General features: G+C 46.4%; 1 protein-coding gene and 1 long non-coding RNA gene across 5 annotated transcripts in view; one reads left to right on the plus strand and one right to left on the minus strand.

The window, feature by feature from the left end:
• LOC105488397 (solute carrier family 24 member 1) overlaps positions 1–27,314 on the minus strand; it is a 44,731-nt gene that overhangs the window by 8,746 nt on the left and 8,671 nt on the right. For 2 of the 3 annotated variants that reach the window (XM_011752406.2, XM_011752393.2), the window contains exons 3-7: positions 21,128–23,140; positions 8,880–8,933; positions 7,354–7,462; positions 2,728–2,814; positions 1,576–1,667 (exon numbers count right to left, since the gene is read on the minus strand). In XM_011752406.2, the coding sequence (XP_011750708.2) occupies positions 1,576–1,667; positions 2,728–2,814; positions 7,354–7,462; positions 8,880–8,933; positions 21,128–23,017 (2,232 nt within the window). In that variant the 5' untranslated portion in view covers positions 23,018–23,140. The remainder of the gene's footprint in view (positions 1–1,575; positions 1,668–2,727; positions 2,815–7,353; positions 7,463–8,879; positions 8,934–21,127; positions 23,141–27,314) is intronic. The other variant, XM_011752401.2, reaches the window with a different exon arrangement.
• Positions 1,664–26,292, plus strand: LOC105488389 (uncharacterized). 2 transcript variants are annotated; one of them, XR_011626423.1, is made up of 5 exons: positions 1,664–3,047; positions 5,869–5,992; positions 17,817–17,896; positions 25,642–25,784; positions 25,902–26,292. It is a non-coding gene; the product is annotated as an uncharacterized lncRNA (long non-coding RNA). The 2 variants fall into 2 exon arrangements; XR_011626422.1 differs by lacking the exon at positions 1,664–3,047 and adding an exon at positions 4,704–5,620.

Genomic DNA, 27,314 nt, shown 5'->3' on the forward strand with positions numbered 1-27,314 from the left:
GCAAAGATTATAGGTGTGAGCCACCGCGCCCAGCCCGATTCTCTCTCTTTTAAGACTGGAAACCTGTCACTGATTCCCCTGTGGACTGCAGGATTGGGTTAGTGGCTTGGAGTTGTGTGTGCTCATAAGGGAACAAATGAAGCCAGCCTGCCAAGAGAGGCCCATGATAGAGCCTGTACCCAGAGAAGGGATGTGAGGGAGAGCAGGACATGGAATAAGAAGCCACCAGGGTAACAGATGCCTTCTCAGGCCTAGTTCCAGCTCTTCATGAGATCAAGCCTTACTTCCTGCCCTGGGATTCCAGGGGATACCTCTGTATCCTCTTAATCCCTTTTACTTGAGCTAGCAGTAATAGGCCTACTCATGTTACCATGAAGCTGTCTTAGACGCTGAGCCCAAAGTTGCTGGTTTAAGGACGAGATATAATCAAGCGCTTTCTGGGTATTGAATGGAGAAAAGAAAAGAGATGGAACTTGCAAATGGGATGTTTTTTACTGTCAGTCACTCAACATATATTGAGCCAGTTGTGCACCAGGCATTCTGCTCCCCTCTGTAGAGGAGACAGGGATGACTCAGACTTCGATCTTGCCTTCAGGAACCTCACCACCTAGCAGGCTCAGAATCCAAAGAAGACAATTGGTAAAAGCCCCGAGATAGGTGCAGAGCACCAGGGGCATTCAGATTTGGAGTGGATCAAGGCAGCTACATGACAAAGGTGTTTACACTGGCCAGGGGCGGGGCCAGGGAGGGGGGTGGAGGTGCGTAGTAAGATAAGCATATATGAAAATGGAGGAGAAAAGGCGTTCTAGGGAGAGGAAACCATGTGAGCCAAGGCTGGGAGGTAGAAAAACATGGAGACGGCCGGGCATGGTGGCTCACGCCTGTAATCCCAGCACTTTGGGAAGCTGAGGCAGGTGGATCACCTGAGGTCAGGAGATTGAGACCATCCTGGCCAACATGGTGAAACCCTGTCTCTAATAAAAATACAAAAAAAAAAAAAAAAAAAAAAAGAAAAAAAAACATGGAGACAAGAAATCCAGTTTGGCTGGAACATGGTAGAAGAAGAGACCATGAGGCTGTAAAGACAGGGCAGTGTCAGGACTTGGAAAGCTCTGCAGACAAGGCTGAGATGCCTGACCAGGTGCAGTAGGCAATGAGGAGCCTCAGAAGGTTCGAAAGCCTTCACCCAGCAACCCTCCCACCTGCATTTCAAGCTTCCCAGTGCTCTGGAGCTACCTGGTCTCACTGTCACCTAGTTGCTGACAGACCCACTAACAATTATTCCTTATGTTCTTATAGCATGTGACAGTTCACAATACATTGTCAATATATTAGCTCACTCATTTAAGATGTTCCAGTGAGTTAATTGGCCCCATGAGATATTTGTATTTTTGAAGTGATCTTCAGAGAAAGTGTAATATTTACCCCCAAAGAGTAATACTTGAAGTGACCTTAAGAGAAAGAGTAATATTAACCTCAAATAGGATTTCAGACCTTCAGGGAGGACGTATTTTTGGTCAGGAGTTCCTTCCCTAGACCTCTCCAGTTTCGTCTGTGCAAAGGCTGGGTGCCTACCTGACCGCCTGGATTCTCCTTCTGATCTCCCTTGATGTCTGGAGCAGGGGCTGGTGTGACCGTGACCGCAGGGAGCTTGGCTGGCTCCTCATCTTTAAAGGATAAACATGGGTTACATCAGAAGAGTGGACAAGGTTCTAAGGGAAGCTGGCATAAGTGGCTACAGGGCTATTGGACTACAAGGTTTCTGAAGGTTTATTTGGGGGAATTTCTTGTTGGTAGGAAAAGTAAGGTGATGTGAATTGTTATTGCCCTGACCTATCTGCAGATGAGAAGACAGTTGGCAAGTGACCATCCGTGCTCCCCTATAATTCATAGACATTTCCATCCTGGCTATTGTGGCCAAGGACGCTACCAACAGCTGGGCAGCCAGAACAGAGAGAAGGCAAAGCTCCCAGCACTCAGAGAATGACCCTTTGGGAAAGATCCTGCTGATTCCAAAAGCAGCAGCTTTTGAAGGCTTGGAACAGGACTGACGGGAAGGGAAACTTGGAACAGGTTCTCTCACTTCTTGGCTGTGTGGCTTTGGGAAGTCATTTGACCTCTCTCAGCCTCTTGTTTATAGGATGGGAAGAATGACTGCTGTTCCACCTCCCTCCAGGGTTTGCTGAGTGGATCAGGCAGTCCTGGTGTGCCGTGCAGAGCCCACATGGCAGTGGCTGTCCCACTTTCTCAGTCCTAGTTGCCACACAGATACCGATTTCTGTGACACCAGACCCCTGGTAGCCTTCCCTCACTGGGGTTGCTGATTTCAGACCAATAACGAGCAACACTGTCCTTGTACAGAAGAGGCAGGAAGAAGAAATAAAGCCCCATAGTCTCATTTGGGATGAGATTCAGCAAAAAGAAGTGGAAGTTCAACAACCCCTTAGCCTTCCCTTGCCTACCCCAGCTGTGGAAAATGGAGAGGAAGCTGTATGGGGCCACTCTCAGACCAGCAGCCATGTCAGAAAGACAGTACCTGGGAAGGAGGAGTCTGGAGTGGAGCGGTGATCAGGGCAACACCCGACCATCACCCTAACTGACTGGCTCACAGAGGCCAAAGATGTGACTCAGCCCCTGGCCTGGCTGGCTGCCACCTCCAGACCAAGCTCACTACTGACAGCAGGGAGAGGGGGGCAGGAGAAAACCCACTGCTCTGGCCATCCTCACCTTCTGGTTTACTTTCTGATTTGGCCTGGGGTTGGGCTCTGGCCTCTTGATTCAAGCTCTCCTCCTCCTCCTCCTCGGCAAGGCAAACTGCAAATGAGACAGGACATGCATCTTACCTGGAATCACAGGATAGTCCCTGCCATGCTCTTTCAGTTAGGACAGTCAGCTGAGCAGCCAGAGGGCAGCTGCAGAGCATGGGAAAAGGCTGCCATGGGCGTTGTGACATCTGGATTCTGATCCTGCGAGGCCTAGTTGTGGTGCCTAATTCCCAAAGTTCTGTTTACATTCTCTGCATTGTCACTGACTGGCTGTGACCTAGGGTAAGTCACTTCCCTTCTCAAAGCCTATTTCCTCTCTGGTAAAATGACATGGTTGGACTCAGGGCCAAGAAATAGGATTTATTTCCTTTGCAAGCTCAAGTGATGGCCTGCTTGGATACTGAATTGAGGAGGACTCTGACCCAAACTTTGTAGGAAAGTAGCATGATTGACTGGTAATGTCTGTGATGGACATGGAATGGAGAAATAATTGCAGGGAGATGTTTTTGCCATCCTTGGACAATATTATCTTTGTAGCTTACTTTCTTTGAATCTACTAGAAGCTTTGTTATAGCTCCAGGGGCACGACTGATGGCCATGTTCATAAGCCTTCCCTCTCCAGTGGAAAAGGGGAAATGGTTCACCAACAAGCTCTCAGATACACCTTTTTTGACCCGAGGCACAAGAAGAGCCCGAGAAGGGCCTCCTTCAGATCCCTATGCACATGCTTTGCTGGAGGCCCACAGGGCAGCATGCACAGAATTGTGCTGCCCTGATTTCCAGGCGAGAAACACAGGACAGCAACTCCCTTTCACCAGGGACTATGTGCCAGGAAACATGCCAAGTGCTTTATGTGTATAATTTCAAGGTGAGAAGGGAAGAAGGAACAAGGTTGAAACGAAGCAGCCCACAGCTGTGTGGCCTGGGAGGGTGAGGGCAGTGGTGCAAGTAAAGAACAAAGTGGTGTCATGGGATCTATGGGCTCTATTCTGAATTTAGGCTGGCTGTGCCCCATGAGCACTGTGTGACTTTGGGGAGCCTGCGTGCCATCACTAAGCCTCAGCATCCTCTCTAAAAAGGCAACACCGTCATATCCTCAGGGGACTGATGTGATGAGGGTCCATGAGACAAAATAAATAAAAACACTTTTACTGCTGCAAATGTGGCCTCACTCATATTGTTACTTTAGCACGGATTCTGAAGCCTGATGACCTGGGTTTGAATCCTAGTTCTGCCACTTGCACTATAGCTGTGGACCTAACTGGGTGATTCCTTAAGCTCTCTGTACTTCAGATTCTTCATCTGTAAACTCTTCCAGAGTTGGTGACAGAGTAAATGAATGTATATAGGAATATGGTCAAAACAGTGTCTGGCACCTAGAAAGCACTATATAACTTTTAGCTGTAACAACAACAACAACGATGAAAACAAATTGACAAGAGTAGTTGACAGCGGCTGTCCCACCTGGGAAGCAACCCCACAGTGATGATGCCCAGGCTTCCAGAGGGTCCGAGTTAGAAGGAACCCTGGACATCATCTAGTCCGTAATACAGATGGACCGAGAGGAAACGGAGAAGCTGGAAAATGCAATCTGGGAAGCTGGGTGGATCAAAGCCTCTGCCTGGCTCCAGGACAGGTAGGAAACAGATAAATGGGTCTAGAATGTCCTCCTCTCTTCCTGTCTCCTAAACTCTCAGAGTGAGTTCAGCTGCAGCTGGCTCTGCAATAAGCTCCATGGGTAGAGCCACCACTATGACACGTGTGGTCCCTCCAAGTGGCCTGGTGGGCCTGGGTCCTCATCAGAACTGAGAGGTCGGGGGCCAACACACCTTTGTCCTGACAACCCCAGTGCCCCCTTGGCACTAATCAAACCCTGAAGTCTTCTGTTGAGCAATGTGTAGCTGCTGTCACAGGAGGGCTCCCTTGGTTCTGGTGTTGGCACTGAGAATATCTGCTGACTATTGCTGGAAGGGCTCGCCATAAACACAAGCTTCCCCCTTTCCTTCTCATCCTCATCACAGCCTAGCCTCTCACTTCCCATGTTACTGAGGAAAGCAGATCAGCTGCAGGGTCTCCCCAACCCTGTCTCACACACATCCAAGTGAAATCACCAGAAGAGGCATGGGACCCTGGAGAGGAAAAGCCCCTTCACAGGGAAGGTGAGAATTCAGACCCCAGGAAATGTCTTTTCCACAGATCAGCTCTGTGGAAAGAGCTGGAACACCTGGAAAGAGTGGAAACATCTACACGGCCATCTGGAAACAGCATATGAAAACACAAATGTGCATCTAGAGAGCCTGGGGAACAAAGGCCCCCATCACCGCCCTGCATGGTCCCTGCCCCTCCCGCATGTCGTCTCAGGGTGTAGAATCAGGCTGGGCTCTTGAGCATGAATGAATCCCAGAGGACATCTGCAGTCATGCACTGTGAGAGCCATTCCATGCCCTGTAGACACTCGGAGACAATGTAGCAACATGCTTGCCCTCCCTGGGATGATCGCTGCTGGCTCCTGGGCACTCGTTTCCTCACATGCCTCTCCCCTCTCAGCATGGCCGGATCATCGCTTTAGCATCAGTCTCCTCTGACCTCAGCCTGGCCTGAACATCACGTAATCCTGTTAAGACAAGTAGGCCAGCTGGAGGCTGTTGGTCATGGAGGTGCCCAGCTGGGGGCCCTCCAGTCCCATCTAAGAGAAGGTCTTTACATCAAGACTTTGCTAGAGTCAGTGATTCCTCTGGGAGTAGCCACTGATGACCCAGAGATACAGCTTTCCTCATGGGGCCCTGGCCAGAGCACCCCCAGCATTCATCACCAGAAGCTGTCAGGGGCTGCAGCTTCCATTCTGCAAACCCGAGGTACTATTTTTCTAGAGCTGACATTTGGGGGTGGCCTCTCTCACAATGTCTTCTGAGGTTTACCTTGAGGAATTGCTTTTTATTTTTTCTTTTCTCTCTCTTCTTTTCTAACAGCTCCATTAGCAGCTTAATTTTTTTCTCCCTTTCTCTCTCCCTCTGTTCTTACCTTGAGGAATTCCTAAGGAAGGTTTCATCACTTGTCTTTGATGCAGCTTTTCACAGTATGGTTTATTTATTTATTTATTTAGAGATGGAGTCTCACTCTGCCGCCCAGGCTAGAGCTCAGTGGCACGATCTCGGCTCACTGCAACCTCCACCTCCCGGATTCAAGCGATTCTCCTGCCTCAGCCTCCCGAGTAGCTGGGACTACAGGTGTGTGCCACCATGCCCAGCTAATCTTTGTGTTTTTAGTAGAGACAGGGTTTTACCATGTTGCCCAGGATGGTCTCGATTTCTTGACCTCGTGATCCACCCACCTTGGCCTCCCAAAGTGCTGGGATTACAGGTGTGAGCCACTGTGCCCAGCCTTTTAAAAAATTATTTGTTTGTTTGTTTGTTTGTTTGAGATGGAGTCTCACTCTGTAGCCTAGGCTGGAGTGCAGTGGCTCAATCTCGGCTCGCTACAACCTCCACCTCCTGAGTTCAAGCGATTCTCCTATCTCAGTCTCCCAAGCAGCTGGGATTACAGGCGCCTGCCACCAAGCCCGGCTAATTTTTTTGTATTTTATTAGAGACAAGGTTTCACCGTGTTGCCCAGGCTGGTCTCGAACTCCTGAGCTCAGGCAATCCACCTCCCTTGGCCTCCAAAAATGCTAGGATTATAGGCGTGTGCCACTGCGTCTGGCTGGTATTTTTTTTTTTTTTTTAAACAACTGACAACCCAATATTGTCTCTGAAAAGGACTTCAGAGCCTAAAGAAAATTCTGAGCCCCCAAAATTTGTCCTTGAGCCAGAAAGGTCAGTCAGAGTGCTCCCTGGGACTCCATGGATCATTCTGTGGTGTCATATTCAGCTCAGCCCTCAGCCCTCCTGCCCAACTGCAGTCCAAGCCCTTGGCTTTTGCCCAAAGGCTAGCCTTTCCTTGATGGGCCTCCTGGCTGGGTTCCGGTTCTGCACCAGAGCCCCAGAGATGGGGGAGCTCAAGGAGAGCAGGAGGGTAGCTGAGGAGTGCCCTTTAGGGGTCTGAGATGCAGGTTGGGGGCAGCTCTTGGGGGAAGAGAAGCAGAAGGCAGGATTTGGTAAGGTGGACAGTGAGAATCTCAGCCACTGCCACCATTTGTCAAATTGGACAACAGCCCCCACTGTACTTTGGATCCTGCTCTTACCTTCGTCACCCTTAAAAGGGTGCTGGCAGTTTCCAGGGTGTCCTTTGGGATTCCTGACTTGGGGAGGAAGTAGCAGGTTTCCTAGGACTCCAAAGTTGAATATAAAGCAAAAGGAAGTGCCACTAAGAACTTCTGGGCTTTGGGACCCTACAAGAGGTGTCCCCACAAGCAGCCCAGGCCAGTCAGCCTGGGCCAAGCTGCCTGGCTAGACACTCTCCATGGAACACTAGGGCTGACTCTTGGGCAGTGGGCTTTACAGGGCAGCCCCAACCCAAACCTGTGCAGAGCACACGGTACTCATAGCCTAACTGCAGGTTAACGCCTGCATTAGGTCCCAGTTCGTCTCCAGCTGCAGGAGGGAAGGAGTGGATGGGGCAGACCACACAGGTCTGGAGAGGCCTTGCTTACCTTCCCTCAGGGGGTCCAGGCTGTGGAGCATAAGCTGGTAGATGGTGCTGCGGATGGTGCTGTTGTGCAGAGAGGTCGAGCTGCTCCCTCGGGTCAGCAAGGACGGGAGCTGAGCAAGAGGAGAGCCGCACAGGCCTCAGTGGGTCCCTGTCCAAGCCAGGGGAGGAACCGCACGAGGGCATCACTAACCTTGCCTCTTTCCCATAAAAATCAGGGAGAAAGCACAGATGCCTTATCCTGACCTCCCCTCTTCCTCCACCTCCAACCAGGAGAGTTACACTACTTTCTTTCTCAGTCTCCCCTCAGCTCTTCCAGGACTATTTTGTTCTATATACTGAATAATTTCCCAAGGTCTCCACAGGGAGCAACCTGGTATATTAGGGATATCATGTTACCAAGGGTTTGCACATCCCTGCAGGTACACCCTCAGAAACACTCCCTCACCCACACACCACACAGACAGACCCACTGCACATGGCTACAGCCCTTTACAGTCCATATTATCACATTTTATCATTGCTCCACTCCCAGAGATAAGCAAAGCTGTGATCCCCATCTATGGAAAGGGAAAGGAAAACTCTAAGAAGCTAGGTGCCTAAGCCAAGGTCATGCGGGAAGTAAATAAAAGAGTCAGACTGGTAACCCAGGTCTTCTGTGGTCTTCTGATTCCCAGTTCAGTTTGTTTGTTTCTTTTCTGCCCACGTGCTCAGAGACCCTCACAGGTACACACATACACACACACCGATACTGTACAGACACAGATGTGACACTTATTCATAGTGACACATATAGAAATATCATCTGATTTACAATGGAACATCCAAAGACAATGCTTCCACACTTGCTCAGTTCTCCCTCCCTCCTCCTCTTCTTTCTCCCTCCTTTCTTCCCCCTCATCCCTCTGATCTGAACTCTTCTGCCATCTAGTGACTGTGGTGCCACAGTACTTCACCACAAGTTTAGAGATTTTCTTTGGATGGGGGAGATTCTTTAGGTTCAGGTTTGGAACTGCTTTCAAAGTTCCCCATAATTCTTTGCAGATACCTCATAGTCTGTAAACAGCGAAGGCACAGTTTTTCAGAAACCTCAGACTCCTGCCCTCTCCAGTTCCCCTGCTATCTTTCTTTTAGTTCTGGGGCATTCCAAAGCCATAGGTAATCCGGCTTTTATATCAATCATACAGTATTGGGCTGTACACTCGGACCTGAATTCATCTAGTCCAAACAGTCATTTTACAGATGCAGAATCTGAAGCCCAAGGTCGCACAGCAAGCTAATGGCAGAGCGGACTATATAACATTTCAGACTTAGCTCCCAAACTAGCACCTCCTCAAAGGCCATCTAGAGGTGAAAGTTCTCAGAAAAGGAGCCCTCTCCTCCCTTGCCTCACCCTGGCAGCGCTCCCAGGAGCTTCCTAGGCCTGAGCACAGCCAGGGTCCCCAGCTCAGGGCCCCAATACCCCGGCTCTGTGACCATCCACTGAGACCCTGCAGTGTCCCCACTGTGCAGACTCCACACAGCACCCACCTTCAGCTTCTTGTTATCCTGTAGCTCATCCACCGCAATGGCCCCATCGCCCGGCTGCAAACAGGGAGAGGAGTCACAAGATGTTGTGGCGAGACCCTCACTTTCTCCCTACATCCCTCTCTCCATGAAAGTCCTCAGGTTGAAATACAGAAACGCACTCAGAGATAACCTGGTCTCAGAAGATGTTTCAACATGGTCCATCCCTCCAGTCTGACCTTCTATAATCTGGCTTCACTCTGCAATGCAGTACCCCTAGTCGAATGTGTCCACTCACCCTAGTCCAGTGGCACCAACTGTCTTTGGGTTTCTGAAATGTGCCATCCTCTTCACCCACCTCAAAACCCTCATCACAGGGCCCCTCGCCCCCCGTCCATAATGCTTTTTCCCTCCTCAGGCTTCTGGTCTCCACTTAAGTGTCACCTTCCTCTGGGAAGCCATGTATAATTCTTTTATAGACCCCTGTTCTTTTCCTTCACAGCACTTTCCCCAATTTATTTGGGGAAATAAGTCGACTGCCCCACTAGCATCTTGAAGGTAGACTATTTTATTCACCACTGTGTGGCCAGCATGAGAACACTGCCCAGCACTTAGCAAGAGCTCAATAAATATTTATTAAATGAATGAATAAATGAAAATTAACTGTCCTCTAAATACACTTAATCTATTCTAACTCTTGTTCCCTTATTCATGCCTTTTCCTCCTGCCTAAAATGCCTTCTCCGTTCCTTTCTTTCTACTCAAATCTTATCCATTTTTTATAAAATTCAGGGTGAGTTCTTGTATGAAGCTTTCCCAAATGCCCTTTCCATGCCCCCTCCCACCCTCCCTTCAGCTTACTACAATACTTCTCTCCTGGAAAGCTGTATAACAGTGAGCACATTCTGTGATACTAAAATCAGCTGTGTGCTCAGGTAAGTGCTAGTGTTTTGGGAAAGCTATGGGGCAGCCAGCTGGGAAGCGGGATAGCCCTAGACAATCTAAGATGGAGAAGCATTAAGCCTATGTATTTACTGTCTGAACCACTGGCTTGCCACTTTACACTCCCAGCCTTGTAATACTATTTGAACTTTTTTCAAAAAAAAGTGCTGTTTAACTTTTCACTGCATGAATTGTCTACCAGCTACACGTAGACTCTACCTTTTTTTTTTTTTTTTTTTTTTGCCATGTAATGAACTTACAGTCATCTCTGTTTCCCTTCCTTGTGGCACAGTGTCTTACTGAGCACAGGAGGTACTCAGTAAAGGTGACCTGAATGAGTAGACACTCCCAAGTGACCTTTAGTGCTTTTGTTTTATTATTATTATTATTATTATTATTATTATTTTGAGATGGAGTCTCTATCACCCAGGCTGGAGTGCAGTGGTGCAATATCACCTCACTGCAACCTCCCCTCCTGGGTTCAAGCGATTCTCCTGCCTCAGCCTCCCAAGTAGCTGGGATCACAGATGTTTGCCACCATACCCGGCTAAATTTTGTATTTTTAGTAGAGATGGGGTTTCACCATGTTGGCCAGGCTGGTCTTGAACTCCTGACCTCAGTTGATCCACCCGCCTTGGCCTCCCAAAGTGCTGGGATTACAGGCATGAGCCACTGCGCTCAGCCTTATTATTTTTTTACAGAGTTTTGCTCTGTTGCCCAGGCTGGAGTGGAGTAGCACGATCATGGCTCATTGTGGCCTTGACCTCTTGGGCTCAAGCCATCTTCCCACCTCAGCCCCCCAAGTAGCTGGGACTACAGGCATGTACTATGACACCCGGCTAGTTTTTGTATTTTTTGTAGAGATGGGGTTTCACCATGTTGCCCAAGCTGGTCTCAAACTGTGCTCAAGTGACTCACCCACGTCTGCCTTCCAAAATGCTGGTATTACAGGTGTGAGTGACTGGCTACTTTTTTTGTTTTTTTGTAGAGACTGGGTCTCTCTATGCTGTCCAGGCTGGTCTCGAACTCCTGGGGTCAAGCAGTCCTCCTGCTTCACCCCCACAAAGTGATGGGATCACAGGTGTGAGCCAGCACATCCAGCCTTTAGTGTTATCTTTAAGTAGCAGGATCACAAATGGCTGCCCTCAGCAATCATCTTTACCTTCTCATTGCTTCCCTCACCCCACCAACCTCCAGCTAAACAAGAACTGAACTTGCTGCACTCCCTTCTTTGTTCAGCTCAGAAAATACAGAAAATACTGCTTGATCTAGGGCCACTCACCCATCCCTTCAACTTATTCATTCATTCAGTTCTTATTTACTGAGAACCTGCTATACTATTTATATGGTGCTATTCTGGTGGCTTTAGGGATACAAAGATGCTTAGGACATGGATTCTGTGTCCAGAAAGAAATTGAGGCCAGTGATAACACAGATGCATGACAAAGAAGAATGTGGTTCCTGAAATAAAAGGCATAGATAGGTGCTGTGCTAGGATGGGCAAGGAAGCTTTCTGAAGTAGGTAGAATTTGAGTAAGCTTTGAAGGATTGGGGGAGGTTTGAATGCTTGAATACACATTGCTAAATGAATGAATGAACATAACAATGAATGAAACAGAGTATAAACAACAAATCTGCATATGAAGGGGGCACTGTGCATTTTAAGAAATCCCCTCAACTCTTTCATGACACGCCTATAAGTTAACTGGGATATAAGAGGCTACAGCACTGACCCCATTGGCCCAGCCATCTCACTATTTCTCACATCTAACCCTCACCCAAAGAGTTATCTTTCTTTTTTTTTTTTTTTTGAGTCAGAGTCTCACTTTGTCGCCAGGCTGCAGTGCAGTGGCACCATCTCGGCTCACTGCAACCTCTGCCTCCCGGGTTCAAGTGATTCTCCTGCCTCAGCCTCCCAAGTAGCTGGGACTACAGGTGCGCACCACCAGGCCCAGCTAATTTTTGTATTTTTAGTAGAGACCGGGTTTCACCATATTGGTCGGGATGGTCTCGATCTCCTGACCTAGTGATCCACCCACCTCAGCCTCCCAAAGTGCTGGGATTACAGGCATGAGCCACTGCGCCTGGCCAAGAATTCTCTTTAGAGGCAAAGAAAGAACTGTGAGGGTCCCGTCTACACTCTGGGGTGAAAGGTTCTGTACACCGAGGGGTAGGAGAGACTGATCTTTGCCCCATGGTGCACACCCCTAATGGTTTCTCTGCCATTCAGATTTATTCAAGCCAAAATACCTTTCTAAGGATTCATCGTTCATGGCTAATTTCAGAATGCACTTTTAACTTTCTGAAGTCTTTCACATCCATTTTCTTATTTAATATGACTAACTCTGTGAAATAGACAACACTCATATTATTGTAGCTATTTTGCTAGATGAGAAAACTGAGATGTAGAATGATTCCATCACTTACCCACACTCACAAAGATGGTGACAGAATCCTGTCTTCTCTTTTTTTTCTTTTTGTTTAGAACCCTGATCTTATCTCCCTTCAGTTTTTTCTTTTTTTTTTTTCTTTGGTGCTTTTGATTTGGTTTTACTAAATCCCATTTATTTTCCCAAGCATGAATAAGGAAATGAGGTCAAATCTATATTCCCTCGTGGCTCTATTTCATATTTCGACATTTCAGGCAAATGGACATAAATGTTCGTCAACATTTGGGTGTGGCGAAATGTTGAAAAGGGCATATTCAGAAGGCACCTACTTGCCAGTGCTGTTACTCATGAATTCACTTATGAGTAACAGCACTGGCAAGTAGGTGCCTTCTGAATATGCCCTTTTCACGAACACATTCACCTCTCACATCACAACATTCTCCCTGCTCTTTCTTCAGCCCAGTTACCCCCACTTTCTTCTCCTTACAATTAGCAAGAGGCTGAGGTAACAGAAGAGGATGTCTTCATGCCTCTTGCTGAAGATGAGCAATGGGATCCTTTGCAGCTGTTTACAGGAACTTCAGGTGGCAAACCATGGTAGCCCCTAGATGGCTTGTCCTCCTGACCTCCATTTGCTATTTCCCACTGATACAGCAATTCCTCTTCTCAACCATCCATAACACATTTCCTGAACTACACATGTTAGTCTTAAATTTTTTAAAAACATTTATTCAACAAATATTTATTGAATCCCTTGTCCGAGCCCTACCTTCACCCAGATTCTCTCAGACAGAACACACTTCACTTTAGCCCTTCACTGAATACAGTATTACACCCCAATCCACTCCATTTGTCTATCCTGGAAACCCAGAAGTCTACCCAAATTCCTCCCTCTCCCTCACAGCCCATACCCAATTAGCTGTCAGACCTCCTTCCTGAGAGTTCTCACATTTCACCTTGTCTCTGCACTCTCCTGCCAGCAGTCCTGCACAGCCTCCTGACTTCTGATCTGTTCCTCTTCCAGTACATTCACCACCCCTTAGCCAGAGTGGGTTTCTGAGCAAAGCACATCATGTCCCTCCCAACACACTGGGAGCCCCACTGTCACCCAGTAAGAGTCCAAACTCCTTAACTTAGTGCAGCCTCCTGCTTACTTGCAGTCCAGTATTGTCCAAAAGAAATATAATGCAAGCCATATATGTAATTTTAATTTTTTAGTAGCCACATTTTTTAAAAGTAAAAGAAACAAGTGAAATTACTTTTTTTTTTACTTTTTTAGACGGAGTCTCACTCTGTCACCCAGGCTGGAGTGCAGTGGCGAGATCTCGGCTCACTGCAACCTCTGCCTCCCCGGTTCAAGCGATTCTCCTGCCTCAGCCTCCCGAGTAGCTGGGATTACAGGCGCCTGCTACCACGCCTGGCTAATTTTTGTATTCTTAGTAGAGACGAGGTTTCACCATGTTGACCAGGCTGGTGTCAAACCCCTGACCTCAGATGATCCACCTACCTCAGCCTCCCAAAGTGCTGGAATTACAGGAGTGAGGCACTGTGCCCTGCCATGAAATTAATTTTAATAATTACACTTTAACCTGATATGCCTGAAATACAATTTCAACATGTAATTAATATTACAAATATTGGGGTGTTTTACATCCATTTTTTCAGACTAAGCCTTTGAAACCCAGTGTATATATTAAACTCATAGCACATCACAAATCGGACTAGCTGCATTTCCAGGGCTCAACAGCTGTATGCAGCTGGTGGCTACAGTCTCTTCTTGCCCTCTCATTTCTCTGGTTTTTGCACACGCCTACGAGACTCCCTAGCTCTTCTATAGCCAGTGAATTCCTGCTTGTCCTTCAAGATTCACCTAAGTATCCCCTCCCCTAGGAAGCCTTCCCTGACCCTCTGGTCTGTTGAGATGTCGGCCCTCTGCAGTACTAAATCCCTCAGCATTTACCTATACCATTACACATGATAGTGTAAACTACTGCTTGACTTATCTGCCTTTCCCACTGAGAAGGATTTACCATGGAGATGATGAAGCTTAAGCTTCAGGGCTCATCACTCTCCTACACAAATCCCTTCCAAGGCCTGCACCTAATTTTGTGGCAATAGTTTTATATTCTTTTTCTTAGTGAGTATCGGGCCCCACAAAACCTAGACTAACTCCACCTCCTCCATTAGACTAAGCTCCTTGAGAACTGGAACTGTGCTTTATTCAGACCTATCACAGGCCAGACCTATCGCAGGCCTCATACAAAGATGTTCAATGAATGTTTGCTGAATGAATGTTGGGGTTCTTGAGGGATTACTACCAGACTATCTCTCTTTCAGATTAGCATCAGCCAATTCTTGATTTTAATTATCATACATTCGTTGGTGATTCACAGTTTTCTGTTTCCAGCCCAGACTTTGTTCCTGGGCTTCAGACTCATTTGTGCCACTGCCTCCCAGATATACCCACTTGGAAGTGACCTAAGCACCCAAACTCACTATTCCAAAGTGGGAACTCTTGAGTCTCCCTAAACTTATTATTCTTTCTCAGTGGATGGCACTACCATCCACCCTGCTGCTCAAGCCAAAAAGATCAGCAGCATCCTTGATTTTCCTGATTCTCTCACCCTCCATATCCACTTCACACCAAGTCCAGATAATTCTGTCTTAAAACATTCACAAATACATACACATATAAACAGCCCACAACAGCCTCCTAACTGGACTCCCTGCTTCCACTCTTGCATACCTACAATTCATTCTCTACTCAACAGCTAGGGCGGACTCTCATTACTTCATTCACCTGTTGAGCTTGAAATAAAATCCAGGCTGGGTGTGATGGCTCACACCTGTAATCCCAGCACTTTGGGAGGCCAAGGCGGGCAGATCACAAGGTCAAGAGATCAAGACCATCCTGGCCAACATAGTGAAACCCCCGTCTCTACTAAAAATACAAAAATTAGCTGGGTGTGGTGGCGTGCACCTGTAACCCCAGCTACTTGGGAGGCTGAGGCAGGAGAATCGCTTGAACCCAGGAGGTGGAGGTTGCAATGAGCCGAGATTGTGCCACTGCACTCCAGCCTGGCAACAGAGTGAGACGTTGTCTCAAAAATAAAAATAAAATAAAATCCAAACTCTGTATCTGATGCACAGAATAATAATCTGATGCAAAAGTAATCGCAATTTTTGCCATTAAAAGCAAAAGTAATGGCAAAAACCACGATTACTTTTGCACCAAACTAATAGCTCCCACCCTCTTCTCCAGTGGTATTCTGAACCCCTCTCCCTATTACTAACCACACTGGCCTTTATTCTTTCCTCTAATGTGCCAAGCTCTCTTTTCCAGCTCTGAGCTTTTGCAAATGCTGTTCCCCCTTCCAGAAATTCTTGTCAAAGGCCATGCGGTGGTTTCCCTTCTCATTCTGCAGATCTCTATTTGAAATTTTCCTCCAAGAGACCTCCCCCACTCTCCCTCACTAAAGGGGGCCCACTATTATTTACAATCACTCTCTATTACTTGCCGTGTTTATTTCCTTTATAGCACTTGTCATATGCTGAAATTAACATCTTAGTTTATTTTACTTGTTTATCATCCATATGTCCACTCCCTCACACTAAAAAAAATTCTGTTGGCTGTGTATTTCCAATTAATTCAGGTGGCAGAGCATCTAGACATTATGCTGTTCTCTGTAGAACACCATGAATATCTAGTTTCATATTGAATCCCATCACATGCACTAGGAGAAAATATTACTGGGTTGTATGAATGCATGTAAAATCTCAACTACAAGCTTACACATATCCATGAAAACAACAAACTGTTAAACTAGATGTGATCAGATGTTTGAGTTTTTCTGTTAATATTTGTTTCTTATGCATCCATTTTGTCATCCGCTAGCACCCACTAGCAGGTGAACATTGAAAGCTTAAGATTTTTTTTTTTAATATTGTGGTTAGGTTTTGGTTTTGTTTTGTTTTGAGACAGAGTCTTGCTCTGTTGCCCAGGTTGGAGTGTAGTGGCATGACCTCAGCTCACTGCAATTTGCGCCTCCTGGGTTCCAGCAATTCTCCTGCCTCAACCTCCCAAGAAACTGCAATTACAGGTGCGTGCCACCATGCCTGGCAAATTTTTGTATTTTTAGTAGAGATGAGGTTTCACCTTGTTGGCCAGGCTGGTCTTGAACTCCTGGCCTCAAGTGATCCACCCACCTCGGCCTCCCAAAGTGCTGGGATTACAGGCGTGAGCCACCGCACCTGGCCAAAAGATTAAGAAAATTTTATGAAGAGAAACCCTAAAATTGAGCATTCTACTCTAGCATCTTTTCCTGACAATTAGAGGGAAGCTGATTATTATTCAAAGAGTCGAAGAAGGGAACCCCTCAGCCCAGGCTAGGGTGGGCCCTTTGGCAGCACAGTGAGTTCCAGCTGCTTCCTGCACACAGCCCCTTGCCTCGAAAGCAGGTCACTGGCTCTACAGGTCACTGATAGAAGCCCTTAGGATAAATGCCAACCCTGATAAGAAAGGGGAGGACCAGTCCCTAAACAGGTAGCAGGTTTGTCTGCTTGAGGTCTTGTTGATTGGTTTAATTTTTAAAATCCTGCCAGGGACCAGGTGCGGTGGCTCACACCTGCAATCCCAGCACTTTGGGAGGTCAAGGTGAGAGGATTGCTTGAAGCCAGGAGTTTGAGACCAACCTGAGTAACATAGCGAGACACACCCCCAGATCCTCCCCACCCCCCACCTTCTCTACAAAAAGTTTTTGAAATTAGCTGGGTGTGGTGGCATGCACATGTAGTCCCAGCTACTCAGGAGGCTGAGTAGGGAGATTGCCTGAGTCTGGGAGGTCAAGGCTGTAGTGAGTCGTGCTTGTGCCACTGCACTCCAGCCTGGGCGACAGAGCAAGACCTTGTCTCAAAAAATAAATAAATAAGTGCTTCCAGGATCAAAATAGCCCCCAGTGCATTTAGGAGAGAATGGCAGACTTTTCCCCAGGAGTATTCTAGAAGGAAGAGTGTGGGTATGGAGCTTTCAAAGGAGCCCCAACTAGGCTCTTTTCTCTGCTTTGCATCCCTTTTTGCCATTGGCTTTCCACAGGACTGTCTTGCTAATCATACACCTCATGCAGATGGCTGGTGCTTCCTGGCTAATCTAGTCAAGTATGAAGAAGGGCCCCTGCTGTCCTTCAAATACCAATAAGGCTTTTCAGCCAGCCTAGTGCCTCCACTTTGCTGTCTGTTGGCTTTCCGTGACTATGCATGGTCAAGGCATGTCAGAGATTTATCATTTTTGGCCAGAACAAATACACTGAGAGCTTCAAAACCAAGTATACTTGAAAACTAAGTTTCAGAGAGAGAGCCTGTGCTTAGAATTAGACTGTGTTGATAACTATGCAAACATTTACCATTTCCTTATTGGGGTCATAAAAGGCATCCTCAAACCAATATATGTCAATCTGACAATATTGTCCAAAATATTTTTAGCTTTGAATTTTTTCAGCCAGTGTCAACAGTGAGACTCTAAAATACTTACTATATGTCTATGTTCGATGCTAAGTCCTTTATTTTTTTCTGGAAATATTCTTAAGTAAATTCTGATTAGAATCCCTCCTAAAACACCTTTATCCTTATTCTAGATAATCAGGGCAGAATAAACAGTAAAGTGAAAGATCCTCAGATTCTGAGCTGTTGAGCTCAGAAATTCAACAGCTATCAGGTGGGTGAATATCCAGTAATAAAATGGATTGTTCTCTGCTGATTGTGTTTCCAAGTTGCTCAGGAAGAAGAATACCTGCAAATATGTTGCTCTTTGTAAAATACCACGTGGCCATTCCAATTAGTTTATTTATTATCTGTAGCTGCTTTCACACTACAAGGACAGAGTTCAGTAGCTTTGACAGAGACTATATGGCTTGCAAATCCTAAAATATTTACTGTCTGGACTTTTACAGAAAAAGTTTGCCAACTTCTGCATAGCTCATCCATTTACTTTACAGATGCGGAACCTAAGGCCTGTTTGAAAAGCAAAGTAACTTTGTAGCATTTTGCCCAGGGTTCACTTCACTGCAGTTAATTTTCTCTAGGCTTGTCCCTTCTACTGGATACAATCTTTTTATTTCCCACACTGGCTTTCATTTAACTTAATAATAATGGTTTGTTGTATTGCATTGACTTGCCCAGGGTAACAGGAATAGTCAGCATTGGAACATGGCTTAAAACCCAAATATACTGATTCCTGATCAATGGTAAGGATCACCAAGTAGCTGTGTAACTTTGGCTGAGTTAATTATCCTCTCTGAGCCTCAGTTTCCTCATCTGCAAGATGAAGGTAATCTATTCCTTGTATGGTTTTATGAGAAATTGTTAAGACAATGTATGTATGGAATAGGCTCTCTGTAAGCATGGATTCTCAACCCCTGACTCCTTTGTCTCACTAAACTGGAGTTCTGGAACTTTTGGGATTACCTGAGGAAACTGAACTAAATACTTATGGAACTTCTTCTAAGAACAAGACACTGGGCTTGGCCCTTTAGGAGGTACAAAAATTAGTTCCCCATCTAGTGGCAGTGATAAGCCTGATGTGACCAGACTTATGATCTGGTTAAAGGGAAATAAGGCATCCTTGAAGGGGTGATGACATTTAAAAAATGCTAAAGAGGCCAGGTGTGGTGGTTCATGACTGTAATTTCAGCAATTTGGGAAGCTGAGGCAGGAGGATCACTTAAGACCAGGAGTTTAAGACCAGCCTGGGCAACATGGTGAGGCGCCCATCTCTACAAAATATTAAAAATTAGCTAGGCATGGTGGCACATCCCAGCTACTAGGGAGGCTGAGGTGGGGACTGCTTGAGCCCAGGAGTTCTAGGCTGCAGTGAGCTATGAGTGCACCAGTGTACTCCAGCCTGGGCAACAGAACAAGACCCTGTCTCTTAAAAAAAAAAATTCATACTGGATCTATTTTGACAAATAAGAACAGAGATGTAATCATCCCTGTGCTTACTAATTGGCAAGGAGTTGCTACTAAAGCCCTCAAAGAGTCCCTTCAGTAGGTTATGTATTCTCTTTTGAAATCATGATTATGCTTCATTTGTCCCGCAAGCTTTTCTTTGATGGTCTAACACAGATCAAATGGAAAGTTCAGAGTTTGTGGAGACTAAATAAAAGCAGAATTATTATGAGGGACTAGGAAGCAAGTCAGAGGCACTTTGGAAACTGCTGGCCTGTTGTACACCAAAGTATTAGGCATTTTCTTCAGAGGAGAATACCAGGACTTCATGGCCACCCCTGAGAACTTAGCAAGGCCTGCCCTAAGAACTGCATTAGGAGAGAGGTTCCTGTTTCCTTGTATTAAATTCTGTAATGCTCTAAGCCTCTCTTTCTTTTTGAAGTCTTTGGCTTCATGGAGGATAGTCTGGTGGGAAATAGCACTGAATGGGGAGTTAGAAGACTGGGTTCCTGTTCCAGTTCTGATACCTGCTGGCTGTATGACCCTGGGTGGGATATTTCCTTTTTGGACCATCTGCAAATGACACAATAGAAGCTCAATTGACCAGATCAGACACATAACCATTGCGTTGGGTCCTGACAGAACTGAACTCACTTGGACATGGGACATTATCATAGAATGCTAGAGTTAGACGGGACCTTTCAGCGATTAGTTGGATTCTATCATTTCTCCTAGAGAGGGCAAAGGACCTGTCTATGGTCACACAATTCATTAGAGGCAGAATCAGATTAGAACCCAGGTTTCCTGGCTCTCTGTTCCATGCTTTGGCCAGAACAACATGTTATCTAAAAAGTCTAAAGGAAGTGCATTTAATCTCCCTTGCCTCACATATCTCACAGACACATTGCTGAGTTTGGTCTCCATCCTGCTCACTCATCAAAACTGCTCTGGATTAAGTAGCTAAGTCCTTCCACTCTGCATGCAAAATTCTGCTCACACCAGCAGCTTCTCTGAGACCTGGAATAGGCAGGCTGTCAGCCAACCCTTACCCAAACTCACCCTTTAGGAGCAGGAGAGAAGTGGGGTCTGTGTTCGCTAAGGTACCCTCACTTTAGAGTCTCAAGGAACAAAAAACTTGGAATGATCCGGGTGTGGTGGTATGTGCCTGTAGTCCCAGTTACTCCCAACCCAAAAAACCCAAAAAATTTTGGAATGAATTTTCAGAGATCACTTCTGCAATTAATCATCTTCCAGGTTATTGAATCATCCAATGAATTTAACAAGAAGGTCCCTCAAGTGAGCAGAGAAGTTCTTGGAAAGGAACTCATGGGTCAGGAGAAAGCCCTAGGATTGGTGCTCCTGGTGTCTGGTCTCCAATGCGCACAGAGTGAGGGGCTCTGCCCCCAGGACTAGCTTGTCAGTGGATGAACAGAGCTCCCATCTTTTCTAATATTTTCAGAACAAAACAAAAATATAAAAGCTTCCCCCTTCTCAGACCCCATCCAAGTCTGGAATGTGAGCTAACGGGATTAAATGAAAATGAGGGTGCTAGCTAAACCCTGAACGCCATGTACATGGAAGAGATTATCATTTTTCCTCGCCTGGCATCTTCTTGGACATTCTCCAAAGCCCAACTCAAATGTCATTTCCAAACACCTGGTCATACCAACCCGAGCTCAAATCTTGGTTCCACAGCCTATTTGCTGTGTGACCTTGAACATGTGGTTTAACGTCTTTAGGCTTCAGTTTCCTCTCCTGCAAATGGGGATCATAATATGACCAGTTTATAGGGTGATTAAGGGTTGAGCCAATGTCATGCTTACAAAGGCCCCAGCACAGTGCCTGGCAGAGAATAGGTACTCTATAAATGTTGAATAAATAGTAAGGGAACCAGAGCATTCATCTCTTGAGGTCTGATCCAGCACCTTCTCTTCAGGTCCTGGCTTCGCCACATCCTTTCATGTCAAAGGGGCTAGAGAAGCCTGAGCCAATTTGTCCTTACCTTGCTGAGGTCTCCTAAGGCCATGACCTTAGCTGCTGGCCTCCTGCTGAGCTGCTCCTTCACCCAGGCCTCGATTTGCTTGTTCCACTTCATGGTGAACACATAGAAGGCATAGGCCAGCAGCAGCAGCAGGCTCTCCCACCAGGCAATAAGGCTGTCCAGGAAGAAGAGGATGAGCATTATCAGGTCAAGGATGTAGAAGGAGACATCACGGAATAAGGGCCACCAGGTGAGGTTGAGGATCTCTCGGGAGAAGAGGGAACAAGTGCCAATGACAAAGAGAATGTTGAACACAGCAGAGCCCACAATGGTACCGATGCCCACGTTGCTGTGGGAAATGAAGACACCGATGAGGGAGGTGAAGAGCTCAGGGGCAGAGCCTCCAGCAGCCATGAATGTGGCGCCTGCCACATCCTCGGAGATCTGCAGCTTGTCTGTGATGACACCTAGGGCTGGAACGAAGTACTCATCGCAAACAATGGCCAAGGCCACAAACACATACATCATGCCAAAAATGTGCAGGACCACCCAGCCCTGCCGCCGCTCCTCCACACTGAACAGATCTGGGGGGTACTCTCCCTTCGGGGGGAGGTCTGGCAAGATGGGAGGCAGCACTGAGGGACTGGGACTGAGCTCCTCTGGGAGCAGGGCCGTTGTGAGGCTTGGGGAGGGAGTGGTGGGCATGGCTGGGGTTGGCTTCACAACCACACAGTGATGGACCTGTGTGGTCGGCTTTGCCCTGACTGTGGGGGTTGTTGAGGTGCTGGGTGCTGTGTAAGGTTTCTTTGCCAGCCTCCAGACTGTGGTTGGGGCTGTTTCGATGGCTGACACACTGGTCCTCGGTGAGGGATTCCTAACACTCCAGGCAGCAGTGAAGGCTTTGGTTTCCGATGGGTTGCTGCCTGTCATGGTGCTTATTGTCACCTGCCCCTCAGAGGTGGCTGGGGTATGCGTCAGGACTGTTCCCTGGGGAGTCTTCAGGTTGTTCTTTCCCACTAACCCCCAGGGATGGGCTGAGCTGTTACTTTCCACTCTTCTGGGGGGAGACAGATTGTTTTTTTCCACGATGCTCCTTGGAGAAGTCAAGATGTTTGTTTCTACCTCATGTGTCAGAAAAGTTGGGGTGCTATCAACCATTCCCTTCAGAGTGGTTGGGGTGGTTTCCTCCATTATTCTCTTAAGAGAGTTGGTTTCCAGTATTTTATAGGTTGTTGTAATGTCACTGTCCTTCACTGTTGTTCTGGGGGTGATCGCATGGCTTGTTTCCGTTGTCATGAATGTGGATGAAGCGTAAGTGCCTACTCTTCTACCACGTGGGGAAGGAGTATACTTCACCTTTTCCCTGACTTGAGTTGGGCTGTAGCTCTTCATTTCTCCTGTGGGTGTTGGGGTATACTTTTTTACTATTTGTCTGCTTGAAGTTGAGGTGTAGTAAGTCAGTGTTCTGCTGGATGTTGGGGTGTCTTCCTTCCTTCTTTCTGTACCTGCTGCTGTTGGGCTATAATTATTCTTGATTGTTGTTGGGATCATCTTGGCTGTCCTTTTAGGAATATCGGGAATATTCTCCACTGTCATGCTCAGTGTTGCTTCATCACTGCCCACTGAGGCTTGGGGTACCAGCATCTTGCCCCCCATTTCAGAGCTAGGTTTTGGAGGGTTGCTGCTCACCATCATCATCTCTTCACTGGGGAGGTCCCGGCTGGCCAGTTTTACAGGCTGATGAGAAGAGACTGCTGCCCACAATGAGGAAAGGCCCCGGGGTCCTCTAAGGTGCTGGTAGGTAGAACTGATGATCAACATTCCCAGTAGGAAGAGGAGGCGACTCCAAGGAAGCCGCTTTGTCCGGAGTAACCGCCTATCTTGCGGCCCCATCCTGATCAATTTCCCCATGCTGGCCAGTTATATCTGGTTACAGAAGGCCTCTCATTCTGTCCTAAGATGGAGGCTACTCTGGGATTCAGGTTGGTGATCAGAGATTTCTCCATGAAGCCCAGCCAGGGGGTATCCACAAACCTAGATGGTAGAAAAAGAGATTATTTACCACTAAGAGGAGATCTGGGATCCATAACAGCCTCATATGGAAAAAAGTGATAATAGAAGCCCCACGAACACAAAAGTATAATGCATGGGGTCTTTGCAAGAGTAAACTACTCCTGTCCCCTGCTCCAGAGGAAAATGCCTACTCTTAAGAGAAAGAGTACCTAGGGGTCCTCTGTACTATGTAGGCCTGCCAGCAGCCCAGGTTCCTGAGCTGGGGCCTGAGTGCTCTATGGAGTCTCCCTGGGCTCTCAGCAAAAGATCTGCCAGTACTCTTCAGGTCCAAGCCTAAGATGCTGGGAGCTCAGTCATCCATAGCTGGTGCCAGGCCACAGGTCTCACCTTATCAAAGGCAGGAAGGAGGTAGGGAGATATGGCTTTAAGCTATAGACAAAAAGAGGCAGTAGTGGAGGACATTGCCAGGGACATTAAGGCTCCATGTATTTTTTTGGACTGACTTAAAACAATTCCACCATCCAGAGTGGGCAAAGCTTAAAAGTTAATGTTATAGAGCTTCCCAGAGAATACAGCATGGTGGGAAGATCATGGGAAATGGAGTTGAAAGCCTAGACTCCCTGTTCTGCTGCTTACCAGCTGTGTCATCCTGGACAGGCTGAGCCTTGGTGCCTCATCTGTGAAATGGGCATAACATATATATTAGTTATGCAAATATAATCTCTGGAAGGACAATTGGGGAAGGGAAACTGAGGATCAAAGGTCAGAAGGTGACTTATTTTCACTGTATAGTCTGTTAGTTTGACCTTTTTATCATGTGCATAATATTTTTAATTTAATTTAATTTAAATTAGAATATGAATAATAACAGTGTCACAGGAATGTTGAGAGAGTAAAAACATATGAAAAGCACTGAACAGGCCAGGCATGGTGGCTCACGCCTGGAATCCCAGTACTTTGGGAGGCTGAGGCGGGCAGATCACTTGAGGTCAGGAGTTCAAGACCAGCCTGGCCAACATGGTGAAACCCTATCTCTGCTAAAAATACAAGTTAGTCGGGCATGGTGGCACATGCCTGTAATCCCAGGTGCACGGGAGGCTGAGACATGAGAATTGCTTGAACCTGGTAGGCAGAGGTTGCAGTGAGCTGAGATCGCACCATTGCACTCCAGCCTGGGCAACAGAGCAAAACTCTGTCTCAAAGGAAAAAAAAAAAAAAAAAAAAGAAAAGCACTGAACAGAAAGGTTAGTTTTACACAAGAATGAAGGAGGGAAGAACATGAAAGGCCCTCAAAGAATCCTCATTTTATAAAGAAGGGTATTGAGGCCCAGCCTAAGTAAGTATTTATTAAATCTCTAATTAATGTCCACACACTACTACAAAACAATAACTGGAAATTATTGGTTTTGCATATGATATATTAGAAGTGAGCTGAGTAACCCATGGAATCTGTCTGGTACAACTCCTCGTCTGAGATATGAAAACACAGAGGTCCAGAGAGGAGATGTGACTTGCTTAACATCACACAGCTAGTGAGTAGCCAAGCAGATGAGCCTCCTAACTCCCCTTTCTTTCTTGCATGCAACACTAATTGGACATGCAAAGGCACTTGTCTTAAAAAGCAAGAGAGGGACAAGCAAAAGGAGATGTAGGAATAAGTGAACTTCCTTCTTTGTCCCTGATTTCTGTAATTTTCTTTCCACTATCTCCCTGCAGCCCCCCGATCCTTGCCATGAACTCAACACTTTGCAGCAAGCCCACTTGTATCTCCAACAGAAATTTCAGAGGGTCTCTCTCTTTCTGATGTTCCTGTGTTATGTAACAGAGCTGAGCTGGCACCCCAGCTGATCACTCCTACCTAATTACATCATTTACCTTCAGATCTTGGCATCTGGCTGTCTTCTCAGCTCTGGAAACTCGTCAGAATCCAAGATCTCAAAGAGTGGGTCTGAAGCTGGACAGCAGGGAACACCCCATTCTCCTGCCCCCAGCTCTCCTATGGAATCCTAATTCAAGGCAGGGTCAGGTGTGAAGGGCAGCTCAGGGGAAGAATATCCGATCGTGGCTAATACCCACCTCCTCTAAGAAGCTTATCAGGGCATTGCACAAGTTCTGGGTCCCAGTGCGCCTGACCAAGCCTGAGAGAGTGGGCCTTCCACCAGGGACACAGATGGGCTCACTGTGGGCCCGCAAAGTCAGTGGAGGAACTGGGGAGATTTCTCAAACTTGTTTCTAAGCTATGAGAATGAGAGGTGGTCTAGGGTTTCCATGCTTAGATGGTGGAAAGTTTTGGAAAGATTCAGAAGGTGCCTGGGGCTTAAGAGATCAGAAGGCCTCAGTTAGCATTAGGCTCGACTTGCTGCTGTGTGATTCTAATGTAACCTACAAGTAAATGTGGGGATAATAATATCTGTCCTACTTATCTGTAAGGTGAATGTGAGAATCAAAATAAAAAACAAAGATTATAGAGAAAACACCATGCAAACTTCAAAGCAATTCATACATGAAATCTATTTTATTAGGCCTAAAGGAAATCCTTGGTGTAGAGGGCACTAACGGATCTCCCCAGAGCAGGCTGGGACATCCCAAGATACCTGAGGAGTTGGCATGCTGAGCTCCCTGCACCTCGAGTCCATGACTTGGAGCTGATCAAAGTGGGAGTAGGGTAAGGTAGTGGGGATCTCGTCATCCTAACCATTGATCTGGAAGCCATTTCAATCATTCAGCTAACTCGGCCTGATATTTACTGACTGTCCCTTTCTCCCTTTCCTGTTTCCTCCAGAGTACCTGGGTGCGTGATGCTTTGGGTTACTTTCATCTGGAATAGCAGGTAATCCTCACAGCCTCACCTCTGCCCTGCTTCACCTTGAGTGGCCTGGAACAGTAAGAAGGTCACCAGATCCCTCTGCTGAAGCCTACAGGAGTACCCACCCACTGTGGAAGAGCTGGCTTCATCTCTGAGTATGCTGGGGTCACTCTGGATGTTGGAAGCCTGGGGTCAGGGCCTAAGGTCTGCTAGTTACACGTCCTTGCCTTTATGCTGCTGTGGGCAGAACCAAACCTAGTTCTTTCCCTTTTCATGCCACTGTGTAACACAGTCTCAAACTGGCCCAGAAAGATGAAAAAAGGAACATAATTCACAAAGTAAAATGAGTGATCTTTTTTTCTGAAACAACTCCTCTACATTTACAATGTTGTTTATTCAATATAAAAAATTCAGGGGAGAAGGAAATCCTCAGAAAAGTGATTCCTTTCTCTCATATATTCATAAATGTTGCCAAGGAGTTCTTCCTGGAGTCTAACCTAAATCCTACCTGTTGGGGGTAAACACAGCTTCTTCTGTCTTATTATCATGGGATTCTGGCACATTTTGAAATTCAGCAGGAAATTTGGCTGCTCAACCAAGAATGGAAGCATCCTCTGTACTAGCCATGTGAGTTTGGACAAGTTATTTAACTTCTCAGTTGCTATAAACCTCTCATCCTGTAAAATGAGAATGATAATGACATTACCTGTTTGATAGGGTTGTTGTGGGGATTAATTAATTTGTAAAACATATTAACAGTGCCGGGTACTATTGTTGTTGTTATTCTGCTTTTAGGTATCACAATCAGATTATGTTAGAGGGGTCAGCAGGTATCACAATCAGATTGTGTTAGAGGGGTCAGCAGGTCTCCATGCATTTCACTGTTACAACGTTCTACTGTGCATTTATTTGTGCAATCACCTGATTAATGTGTACAACTCTTACTAGAGCAGTTGAACTCCAAGAAGACAGGGACCTTGCCTGTCTTATTCATCACTGAATCCCCAGAGCCCAGAACAGTGCCTGGCAAACAATGAATGTATTTAATAAATAAATTTACTTATAAATAAATTTATTTATTAAATATATTTAATTTATATATTTATTTATATTATAAACATATTTATTAAATTCAATATATTTAATATATATTAAACACAAAAAGCATAACCCAATGAGGAAGATGCTCAGAGATGGAGCCCCTGAGGGGATGGAGAGGGGAATGCCCACTCGAAAAGTTCATGACCTTTTGAGAGCAAATGGCTGGAGAATGGCCAGCACCACTGAGAAGGGGAAGCTGATCTGCTTTGCTCTATAAAATTGCCTCATTTTATACCCTCCCCTGGAACAGGATGGAAGAACTGATGGGGCAGATCTGGCTCTGACCCT

The sequence above is a fragment of the Macaca nemestrina genome, chromosome 7 (genome assembly GCF_043159975.1).
Source record: "Macaca nemestrina isolate mMacNem1 chromosome 7, mMacNem.hap1, whole genome shotgun sequence".
NCBI lineage: Eukaryota > Metazoa > Chordata > Mammalia > Primates > Cercopithecidae > Macaca > Macaca nemestrina.